Genomic DNA, 12,111 nt, shown 5'->3' with positions numbered 1-12,111 from the left:
ATCCCACAGGGTTCTGTCTTGAGTGTCCTTCTTTTCCTCATTGCTATCGATGGACTTGGGGCCTCTGTCGGTCCCTTGGTCGCCCATGCCCTGAATGTGGATGATTTCTGCGTTTGGGTTAGTTCCTCCTCGATGGCATCTGCAGAACGGCAGCTCCACGTGGCTATACGGCGTGCCCCTGCATGGACCCTCGCACATGGGTTTCAATTCTCTCCTTTAAAATCGCGGGTGGGCCACTACTGTCGCCGTACTACGGTCCACCATGATCCAGAGCTCTATGTCGCTGCACAGAGATTGCCTGTGGTCCCACAGTTTCGTTTCCTGGGTCTTTTTTTCGACAACAAGCTCACTTGGCTGCCCCTTATGAGACTCCTGAAGGTAGGATGTTTCCGTAAACTCACTGTCCTTCGCTCCCTTGCCCACTCCTCTTGGGGTGCGGACTGTTCCCTCCTTCTCCGTCTTTATCATGCTCTATTTCTGTCTCGCTTGGACTGTGGTTGTCAAGTTTATGGTTCAGCTGCTCCTTCCACACTGCACGTGCTGGATCCAGTCCACCATCGTGGTATCCGTTTGGCCACCGGTGCCTTCCCTACTAGCCCTGTTGATAGTCTCCTGGTTGAAGCTGGGATCCCCCCCTCCCACCTTTCTGTTCGGCGGTCCCAGCTTTTGATGTCTTATGCACTCACTATCGGTTCCTCTCCAATCATCCTTCCTATTCTATCCTGTTCCCAGACCATGGACGTCGCACACCCGACTCCCGCCCTTGGGCGGGTTTACCGGTTGGGCTCCGCCTTGCGTCTCTTTGCCGTGATTTTCAGCTTCCTTCTTTTTCCTGTCTTCCTCGCTCCCTCCCCTCCGCCCCTCCTTGGTTAGTTCCTCGGCCTCGAATTCGGATGGATCTCCATGGAGGTGCGAAGGATTCCATCCCCCTGGTGGTGTTGCGTTCCTTTTTCCGCCAAATTTTATGGGAGTTTCGTGATCCTGTTGTTCTTTACACTGATGGCTCTAAGTCTGCTGATCATGTTGGGTATGCCTTCAAGTCCTCTGTTGGAACGGAAAATCATCTGCTGCCACCCACATGTGGGGTGTTTACTGCGGAATTGATGGCAATTTACCAGGCCCTTAGCTTTGTTTAACAGTCCCAACACAACCGCGTTTTGTTATGTATGGACTCGATGAGTGGCCTTCTTGCTATTGACCGGTGTTTTTCGCGCCATCCCTTGGTCTCTGCCATCCATGAACATCTTGCTGATATTCACCATGCTGCTTGTTCTATTGACTTCCTTTGGGTCCCTGGCCATGTGGGTATCCCGGGTAATGAGCTCGCTGATCGTTTGGCTGGGGGAGCAGTTACTTACCCCCGTTTTCTGTAGCCCCTCCTGCAGCGGATTTACGGCTTCATGTAAAATCCCACTTCGCACAGTCATGGGCCAATTCTTGGGAGGCTACTCCCCTGTCTAATAAACTTTGTGCGATTAAGGTGACACCAGGCCCGTGGCGTTCTTCCTTTCGCCTCTCCCGAAAGGACTCAACCATACTGTGTCGTCTCCGCATTGGCCATACCAGGCTGATCCATGGTTTTCTTTTGCGTGATGAGCCACCCCCACTTTGTGGTTGTGGAGCCCTCCAGTCAGTAGCCCACATTTTGGTTGAATGCCCCCTTCTTTTGGCTCTGCGTGCTAAGTACAGACTCCCCTGCACTTTACCTTTGATGTTGGCTGACGATTCCCGGATGGTCTCTCTGGTTCTCGGTTTCCTCTGGGAAAGTGGTTCTTATTCTCAGTTTTAAGGTTTTTAATCTCTCTCTGGTGTTGGGGCAGGGCGGTGAGTGTTTGGGTGTCTCCCACTGTAAGCCATGTTGGGAGATTCCCGATTCACCTCCCTGACCGAGATCCTCTTTTCTTCCCCTTTTACTCTGTTTTTACCTCTTTGTTTTTTAAGGATTGGTTAGTCTCCTTTTCCCATACGTATTTCTACATTCTAGCGGTTGCACCTTTTAAGTCACAGGTGGTCTTGCCTATGCTGCTTCAGCATAGCGTTGGGTTCGTTCTCTTGCCGACTTCCCTCATTTTGTTTTTACCAATGACAACATGTCTGCCCTTTTACGTATTTACCTTTTTCCGTTTTATTGTTCTGACTTTCCTGAGATGTCGCATTAGCGGAATGGAGCATATTTGAAACAAGGGACTGATGACCTTGCTGTTTGGTCCCTTAAACCTCAAACAACCACCCATCTTATTCGTTACTAAACCATTCCTGCATTACCAATATTTGACTTTGTATTTATAACCCTTTATTCGCCGGACCAGAAGCCCTCATCCTCCTGCCACCAAACCTCTCTAATTTCTGCTATATCTTCAACCTGTCCATTTCCTTTTTTAAATTTTCTAACCTACCTGCCAGATGAAGGGATCTGTTTCCATACTCCGATCCACAGAGAGCTATACAAACCGAAATATACATCATGGACATTTAATTGAAACTATCTGAACAGCATTACCCGCAATTACCTTAATTTTTATTGCACACCCATCACTACGACTATTATATTTACTTGATGAGTCAGCAGACGCAATAATCACAATCAAAACAATTGGACGACAATGATACTGAAGATATGAATATTCTTGTTTCTCTTGATGACGTGAAGTAACAGCTTCGCTAATGTGATGCTCAAGCAACAATAGCTGGCTGCTAAGCGGTAACTGATCAGGATCATAGCCTGGCATCTTGTAATAGCGATAGTGGCGCCTCGTTTTCTTATTGTGTTCACTGGCGCCTTTACGTTTGCTCGCGTTGTCTGTCCGTGAGTGGCAGCAGCAGCAGCAGCGCTTATCGATAGCGCTTACTGTGGTACCATCTTTGGGGCAGCCTGTAGTATTTCCGGGCCGTCGTGTGTTGAACAAGAGGATTTGGGAGAGAGCAGCAGTGAGGTCCGGACAGCCAGTGCTCGCCCGACCGCTGGCGACACACATCCAATGTCCGGCGGAAGGGTGTGGTCGCGAGAGTGCACGACCACGTCAAGGACCGGATTCAGCGAGTTTTAGTTGAATGGGTCGTGATATTTGAGTAGTGCAACTTCCACGTGTGTGTGTGTGTGTGTGTGTGTGTGTGTGTGTGTGTGTGTGTGTGTGTGTGTGTGCGGGGGGGGTGGGGGTGGCCGTCGAAGTGATCTCATGGAAATAAGTTGTCAGTCGAAGATTTATACTGGAATCTTTCCTGTGCCTGACTTGAGTGGAGACGACTGTTGGTTGGTCGTTCGGTCGGTCGTCGCAGCGGACGACGTACATTTGGTCTTCCGACCGCTTCTGGCTTCTCTGTGTTCGTGCCGACTTCTAATTCGTCCATGTTGTTTCATAGTGACTCGTTTTAGTATTGTGAATTGTTGTCGTAATTGTTTTCCGGGCTCCGTGTGTATCTCGTGGTTTTGAATGAGCAGTTATTTTAATGCTGTCTGCGTACTGGATTTGGTGTGAGTGGGAGGGTGAACGGACATGAGGTCGTTTGGGGGCGCAGCAGCGAGCAGGTCCATGCAGCGCGAGGGGCAAGCCGGGGTTGCTGGCGGCGTGCTGCCACTGCCGGATCGATGAGGGGTAGCTGCGAGAGCGACGACTTCGTTGCACACCGAACCCTGGACGTTTGAGTGAAGAGTTAACTGCTAATGCAACCTTGACTATTCTGAGATCTCGACTTTTGCAGGCGGGTTGTTGCTTCCAGGGCCGCTGACCCTGGCGCCAACAAGTGAAGTGTTCAGAGGCGGTGAAACATTGCAGCCGTCTTTCCCTATTTGTTATTCATCACTGAATTTAGTATTATTCTTGTTAGTGAAGTACAACCAGTGGTATTTTCTGCCTTGTGGCCGCTAACGCCCCAGTTACCTGCCCTGGAGGTGGTGTGCCTTTCCTCGTCGTGTTGATGCTGTCCGACACGGCGTGTAGTTTGACAACTTCTTGTATTGTACTGTGCATATTTTTGTGTGTGTGTGGGGGGGGGGGGGGGGCAGAGATCTACTACGTCGGTCCTGGTGTTTCCTTCGGCCTTGGGTGTTTTCTGAAGACGTAGTGCTGTCTGTCTCTTCGCCCTTGCCTAAAAATATTCCATCGTTGTACCGGTGATTGGACGTTAGGCAGACTGGTTAGTCTTTCGGTCGGAGCGTTTGTGCCCCTAGTTTCAGTAGTTTTAGTTGTCATCCTGTTACGTGAATACAACTCTTGGCTGCCTGTCTCACCGTACCTTACGTTTGATTTACCTTCCAAGGCCCTTGGAACACTTGCTGAGAACCGCTTGTCTTGATTCCTTAGATTGTGATGTTTGTTTTAAAGATATTTGTAAATCTCTTATTATTGATATGACCTTCAGCCGAGCAATAATTTCACTTCTTTGGTGATAAGGCCTTCAGACATGTTACAGTAAGGTTTTTAAGCAAATCTGTTTTAAAAGCAAGCTATTTATTTTAAAAGCAAGCTATTTATTTTAAAAGCAAGCTATTTATTTTAAAAGCAAGCTATTTATTTTAAAAGCAAGCTATTTATTTTAAAAGCAAGCTATTTATTTTAAAAGTGCTATTTAGAATTGTTCTTCAGACTTTTATTTCAGGCCTTCAGCCGTTTGTTGTTTGAGGTTATTGTTGCTGGCCTTCGGGGCTAAAATTGTGGAATTTTTTTCTGTGCTATCATAGTCAATTGTGACTTTAAGAGATTGTTTTAAAATTATAATTTCTTTAAATAAAGTTCACGTATTTGTTGCGCAACCGAGAGTAACTGATTACGGCCCCATCCACAATCGTAACCTTATCCTGCCCCATCCAGAGAAACGAGCTCTCAAAATCCGCTGAATTTCGATTGCCCCAAAAGTCGAACAAATCTGAAGGCTGTAACTTCAACTAAATACTTAGAGATTGCAATTTCAAATAAAATACATTGGAACGATCACATAGAAAATGTGAATAGAGGCAATCAAAGACTGCGATTTATTGGCTCAAATGGTTCTGAGCACTGTGGGGCTTAAATTCTGAGGTCATCAGTCCCCTAGTACTTAGAACTAATTAAACCTAACTAACCGAAGGACATCACACACATCCATGCCCGAGGCAGGATTCGAACCAGCGACCGTAGCGGTCGCACGGTTCCAGACTCTAGCGCCAAGAACCGCTCGGCCACTCCGGCAGGCTGCGATTTATTGGCAGAACACTTAGAAGGTGTAGCAGGTATACTTCTCCGCCCTATCCTGGAGTACTGCTATGCGGTGTGGTATCCGCATCAGGTGGAACCGACGGATGACATCGAAAAAGTTCAAAGAAGGGCAGCTCATTTTGTATTATCGCGAAATAGAGAAGATAGTACCACAGACATTGGAGTGGCAATCATTAAAACATAGGCGTTTTTCGTTGCGCGGGATCTTCTCATGAAATTTTAATCACAAGTTTTTGTTGTGGGTTGGCAGGAGAGCCAACACCGTATTATTAGTGGAAGCCGAAAGGCACGCGTTTTAGCTCACGCAGGCTGGCGTGAGGTCTGGAACAGGCCAAGGAAATTAGACTTCAGAAAAACGGACGTTGCTGGTGGAATACTTAACTTTAATCCATTAATGAGGAGCGGCGCTCTTGACTGTACATGATTCAGTATCAATAGTAACTGGTAATGGCGCTTCCCTAGGTCGTAGCAAATGACGCGGCTGAAGGCTATGCTAACTATCGTCTCGGCAAATGAGAGCGTATTTTGTCAGTGAACCATCGCTAGCAAAGTCGGTTGTACAACTGGGGCGAGTGCTAGGAAGTCTCTCTAGACCTGTCGTGTGGCGGCGCTCGGTCTGCAATCACTGATAGTGGCGACACGCGGGTCCGACGTATACTAACGGACCGCGGCCGATTTAATGGCTAACACCTAGCAAGTGTGGTGTCTGGCGGTGACACCACAGTTTTCTCCTCCAATTGCGAAAAGATTCTGTTGGCACCCACCTACATGGGGAGACATGATCATCATGATATAATAAGAGAAATCAGGGCTCGCACAGAAAAAATTGTGCTCGTTTTTCCCGCTCGCCGTTCGAGAGTGGACCGGTAAAGAGACAGCTTGAAGGAGGTTCATTGAACCCTCTGCCAGGCCCTTTATTATGAATAGCAGAGTAATCCTGTAGATGTGGATGAATATGGCAAAAAAATTTAGAAAATAATTCTGATAACGCAACGATAATTCGTGGCTGCATTACTGGTTACGATATAGACCAAATTATACCTTCCTGATAGGTTACGTTGGAATTGTTTGTCGAGGAGACTTAGGCCGTTACCTATTAAAGCTTTCATATAAAGACATGTAGCCCAAAGATCTTCTTGCACTTTGTCTACTGGGGCAGTAATACTCGATTAGATGTTGTTGACCGTGACGTCTTTTTATTGTTATGATTCATGAGACTGGAATACATCTGATACGTTGAGATGGATGTGTAGATGTTGTAAAAGGGTGTAGTTTTAATGCATCATTAATTTCAGTGCGTTTTTATTGATAAAGAATTCTCTGTACTTTCGGCAGGTGCCACGTTGTTAACCTTATCGAAACATCCTCCTGCGATTGGAGCGCGTCGCTAGTGTGTGGGTGTTGTTCAGATATGGCTCCTTATCGGCCGCCTTGGAGCCATAGTCTTCTGACACACAGGTGGATATGAAAGAAATTTCTTGTCCGTTACTCCTAATGACGCACACAGGTCGCTGAGTCCCCCCAATTTTCCAGTTTTGCGTAGGCCGCTTCCAACACTTTCTCTCAACCAGCTTAGAGGTAGCGGCAACACATTCGGAGATGTGACGAATGGCTGCCGCCTTCAGTATTCCCACGGCTGACCACAGGCTCGCAATGGCAACGTGAAACCTCATGGTTCACTGCTGCAGCAGTAGCACCTGCAGAGAGGAACAGCATTTCATCACAAATATGGTGCCGATTGCAGTGTTATCGGGTATGTGCAGCCTGTTTCTACAGAGCTCATTGTGCGTGTGTTGTGCGCTGTTTGAATCCACACAGTCTTTGGAGAATAGTGTTATCGACAAACGGTCCTCAATCTCTGCAACTCTCTAAGCTCGCGATTTATTGTACTGTGACTCTGTGAGTATATGACTTCGCGTACGTAAATAGTTTCTTTTTCCTACACTGTGGTCTTTACTCAGTTTCGTTTGTGTGTGGTGAGGACGCGTTTACTTCGGAGTAGTTCCGCATCTGTTCATGAGTCTTACTGTGACATAGCGATGTAATATTGTGAGAGCTACATGTTTTTACATTCTGTCTGGGAACACGGGAAGATACAGCCCACCGTCAACGTAATTCCAGGACTATGTTTTGTCGCTAAATTTTCTCCCGATATACCCGGTATGATTGACGTGTAGTGGGGTAATACGTCAGCTGCACTGGTCCTGCTCACAACTGAAGGACACTCACGTACTGTCTGCCATTGGGTTCCCCTAAATGGCAGGCAGCACCGCATAACAGCCACGCTATGAGGGAAACAAACCAACAGCTGAAGACATCAGGTAAACACGCCGAAGATTCCAGTTGATTAATAGGAACCTTTCCTTGCAGAGGTCACCGCGACATATCCGGCCACGGATACCTACGCCGCGTTTCTATTGGCTCCAGCTCTCTATATAGGCCCGACCGGTCAAAGGCAGACCAGTCTTCGTCCGCTGCTAATGGCAACCGTTGTAGCAGAGTCTCCGAGAAGATATCACTGAAGCCGCGGTACTGTACTGCCGATCGAAGTACCAGTCGACCGAGAGGAACCACAGCTCCGGCTAGATCGACGGAAGTCTACATCTATTGTACAGCCAGTTATTGTATTATAGAAGAAGTTACGTTCAATAAACTGTTGGAGAATACAAAAGTAGCGATGAGTAAGGATTCGACAACCCAAAGAAGATGGAACCACAACAACAACAAGCACAATCACAACTGCAGCAGCAGAATCTATCAGTGCAGCAGGTACTGAATCAACTTTTTCAACATTTCGCAATACTGCAGCAGCAACTGATTGCTGAAATTCAAAGTCTTCACCACCGACACCGCCAGCGTTCCCAGCATTCGATGAAGACGCTGAAGATAGGGAAACATATGAAAAGAGGATTCGTCAACATTTCCGGATTCATCAGGTATCCCAGGAAAATGATCAGAGAGCCTATTTTCTTTCTTGGAATGTCTCCCGTATGTACGAGCTCCTGACGAAACTCAAGCCATGTGATCCTGACAGTCTTACCTTCACAGCCATATGTGAGTGTCTCACCCCCTATTATCGCCGCAGATATCACGTCATGGCAGCAAGAGTGGAATTTTACCAGAGTCGAAAGGAACCCGATCAGACGTACCGACAATGGACTGCTGAACTCAAAGGTATCTCTCGGAAGTGCAACTTTGACGCCCGCATATACCGGGAATCTTACGCAGATGACGTGGTCTGGGATCACCTGATCCAAGCTGCCCCAGACGCGGCTTTCTGCCACGACGCCTTAAAGTTGGAGGACCCTTCGCTAGATCAAATCATAGACCTTGCATTCAAGTTTGAAGTTCCCACTGCAGCTGACCACAGATTGGAAACGTGGACCGACGTCGCAGTCGTCCGAGAAGAGACTTCCGACGTCCAGGAGGACATTGCGGCCGTATACGCACCTTCACACCGCACTCCCCAGCGCACCGCACCGGCATCTTCTCGGCGTATGGAAAACAAAAAAAGACGGTCGTTCAAGGAAGACAACCAGCAGCTCTCACGGGGCCAGCAACGCCGCCGCAGAGAACCCCTGTGCCTTCCATCATGTCCAGGATGCTATTCCCAGCATGAACAGGAGGATTGTCCTGACCGCTGGGCGACGTGTCGCCGTTGCAGTCGGGACGGGCACCTTGCCTCTGTCTGTCGCTCTGCCACGGCGCCAATCTCCCGGCACTCTGACACCAAGGCGTCCGTGGACATCAACCAAGTTGTGTCTTTGGCGTCCCCAAAACTGTATATTGATGTCACCCTATTGGGTAAGCCAGTTCGACTGCAGGTGGATACAGGGGCTGCGGTATCCCTGCTCAATTACACTACCTAGACCGTTTTAGGAGCGCCAAGCCTTCATCCGGCCCCTCGACGCCTACTTACATACAACAGACAGGAAATCGCCTTGTTGGGGCAGTTCACGACGGTGGTTTCTTGCAAATCTGTCAGTCATACGATTTCTTTTCTGGCAGTCAACAGTTCCAATGCTACCGATCTGTTTGGGTTGGATGCTTTCCAAATGTTCGGGTTCAGGATCGATGATCATGTACATCTGGTTTCTTCAGAGCTGCCGTTTCCCAAAGTTGACTCCCTCTGCACCGAATTCCAGGATAGCTTCTCTCCCGGCATCGGGTGCGCCAAGGGGTTTGCAGCAACGCTCCACCTCTGGCAGTCAGCCTGCCCTCGATACTTCCAGGTTAGGCAGGTCCGGGTCGCTCTCCAGCAGCCACTGCACGACGAATTGGACCGTCTGCAAAGGGAAAGGGTGCTACAGCCTGTTCAGTTCAGCCCCTGGGCAACACCTCTCGTCATCGTCCAAAAGCCAGGCAGGTGTCTCCGTCTCTTTGGGGACTTTTCGGCGACCCTCAACACCCAGCTCCAGGTGGACGACTTTCCACTCCCTCGGTCTGATCATCTCTTCCATCGATTGGCTGGTGGTCGTTACTTTACCAAAATTGACTCGCTGAGGCGTACCTCCAGGTTCTTTTGGACAAAGCTTCTCAAGCCCTCACTGTTCTGAATATGCCCGCTGGCCTCACGTTCGGCCTGGCTAGCGTCCCGGCCATTTTCCAATGCTTCTTGGAACAACTTCTGCAGGACATTCCCAGTTGCATTAATTACCTCGACAACATTGTCGTTACGGGCCCTACTGCTGCAGCCCATTTTACCAATTTGCTTCAGCTGTTTCTTTGCCTCTGCCAGGCTGGGCTAAAATGCAATAAGGTGAAGTGTTCCTTCTTTCAACCTTCTATTTCCTATTTAGGACAGGTTATTTCACATAAAGGCATCTCTCCGTCATTTTCCTATGTGGACGCCATACGCCGCCTGCCTCCCCCATGGGACATCCATCAGCTGAAATCCTTCCTTGGAAAAATATCGTATTACCGGAAGTTCCTTCCATCGGCCGCCCAGGTGGCGGCCCCCTTATATCACTTATGCCGCAAAAATGTCTCCTTGAGTTGGACCCCTGCTTGTGAGACGGCCTATTCCACCCTCAAACGCCAGTTGCAATCAGCCTCCCACCTGATGCTAAACGCCACCCTACAGTGGCGAATTGTATCAATTATAAACGATTACGTGCTCAGTGTCGTCGTATTATCAAAGAAAGCAAGAAAGCCAGCTGGGCTGCTTTCACAAGCACCTTCAACAGTTTTACTCCTTCTTCTGTTGTCTGGGGTAGCCTGCGCCGGCTATCTGGCACTAAGGTCCACTCACCAGTTTCTGGCTTGAAGGTCGCGAATGACGTCCTTGTGGCCCCTGAGGCTGTCTCCAATGCCTTCGGCCGCTTTTTCGCAGAGGTTTCGAGCTCCGCTCATTACCACCCTGCCTTCCTCTCCCGCAAACAGGCAGAGGAGGCTAGGCCACCTAACTTCCGCTCCTCGAATTGTGAAAGTTATAATGCCCCATTCACCATGCGGGAACTCGAAAACGCACTTGGCCGATCACGGTCCTCCGCTCCAGGGCCAGATTCTATTCATATTCAGATGCTGAAGAACCTTTCTCCTGCGGGTAAAGGTTTTCTTCTTCGTACATACAATCGCATCTGGATTGAGGGACATGTTCCCACATGCTGGCGCGAGTCTATTGTTGTCCCGATTCCTAAGCCGGGGAAGGACAAGCACTTGCCTTCCAGTTATCGACCTATCTCGCTTACCAGCTGTGTCTGTAAAGTGATGGAGCGAATGGTTAACTCTCGATTGGTTTGGCTGCTCGAGTCTCGACGCCTACTTACCAATGTACAATGTGGATTTCGTAGGCGCCGCTCTGCTGTTGACCATCTGGTTACCTTGTCGACCTTCATTATGAATAACTTCTTGCGGAAGCGCCCGACCGCGGCTGTGTTCTTTGATTTGGAGAAGGCTTACGACACCTGTTGGAGGGCGGGTATTCTCCGCACCATGCATACATGGGGCCTTCGCGGTCGCCTCCCTCTTTTTATTCGTTCCTTTTTAATGGATCGACAGTTCAGGGTACGTGTGGGTTCTGTCCTGTCCGACACCTTTCGCCAGGAGAATGGGGTGCCACAGGGCTCAGTTTTGAGCGTCGCTCTCTTCGCCATCGCGATCAATCCAATAATGGATTGCCTCCCAGCTGATGTATCAGGCTCCCTTTTCGTGGACGATTTTACCATCTATTGCAGCGCGCAGTGTACACGTGTCCTGGAGCGCTGTCTTCAGCGTTCTCTTGACCGTCTTTACTCCTGGAGTGTCGCCAATGGCTTCCGTTTTTCTGCCGAGAAGACGGTCTGTATTAACTTCTGGCGCTACAAAGAGTTTCTCCCACCGTCCTTACGACTCGGTCCCGTTGCTCTCCCAATCGTGGAGACAACCAAATTTTTAGGCCTTACATTTGACAGGAAACTTAGCTGGTCTCCACATGTGTCATATTTGGCTGCCCGTTGTACCCGTTCTTTAAATGTCCTCCGTGTTCTCAGTGGTATGTCGTGGGGAGCGGATCGAACCGTCCTACTTCGTCTATATCGGTCGATCGTCCGCTCCAAGCTGGATTATGGGAGCTTCGTATACTCCTCTGCACGGCCATCCATCTTACGCCGCCTCAACTCCATACAACATCGGGGTTTACGACTTGCGATCGGAGCATTTTATACCAGTCCCATAGAGAGTCTTCATGCTGACGCTGGCGAATTGCCACTCACCTACCGGCGCGATATACTGCTTTGTCGGTATGCCTGTCGGCTACTGTCAATGCCCGACCATCCGTCTTATCGTTCCTTTTTTGACGACTCTCTTGACCGTCAATACGGGTTGTATGTCACTGCCCTGCTACCCCCTGGAGTTCGCTTTCGTCGCCTCCTTCAACGCCTTAATTTTTCACTCCCTGCAACCTTTCGAGTGGGCGAGAGCCGCACGCCACCTTGGCTCC

The 12,111-nt window shown here is 49.0% G+C and overlaps 1 protein-coding gene across 1 annotated transcript in view; it reads left to right on the top strand.

Annotated features, from left to right (window-relative positions):
• Nucleotides 1–7,898: 7,898 nt before the first annotated feature.
• LOC124596155 (translation initiation factor IF-2-like) overlaps nt 7,899–12,111 on the top strand; it is a 105,258-nt gene continuing 101,045 nt past the window's right edge. The window contains exon 1 of the mRNA XM_047135222.1: nt 7,899–7,961. Coding sequence (XP_046991178.1) covers nt 7,899–7,961 — 63 coding nt within the window. The remainder of the gene's footprint in view (nt 7,962–12,111) is intronic.

This window comes from Schistocerca americana, chromosome 1 (genome assembly GCF_021461395.2).
Source record: "Schistocerca americana isolate TAMUIC-IGC-003095 chromosome 1, iqSchAmer2.1, whole genome shotgun sequence".
NCBI lineage: Eukaryota > Metazoa > Arthropoda > Insecta > Orthoptera > Acrididae > Schistocerca > Schistocerca americana.
The sequence above is the reverse complement of the archived record's forward strand: the minus strand, read 5'-3'. Positions and strand labels throughout refer to the sequence as shown.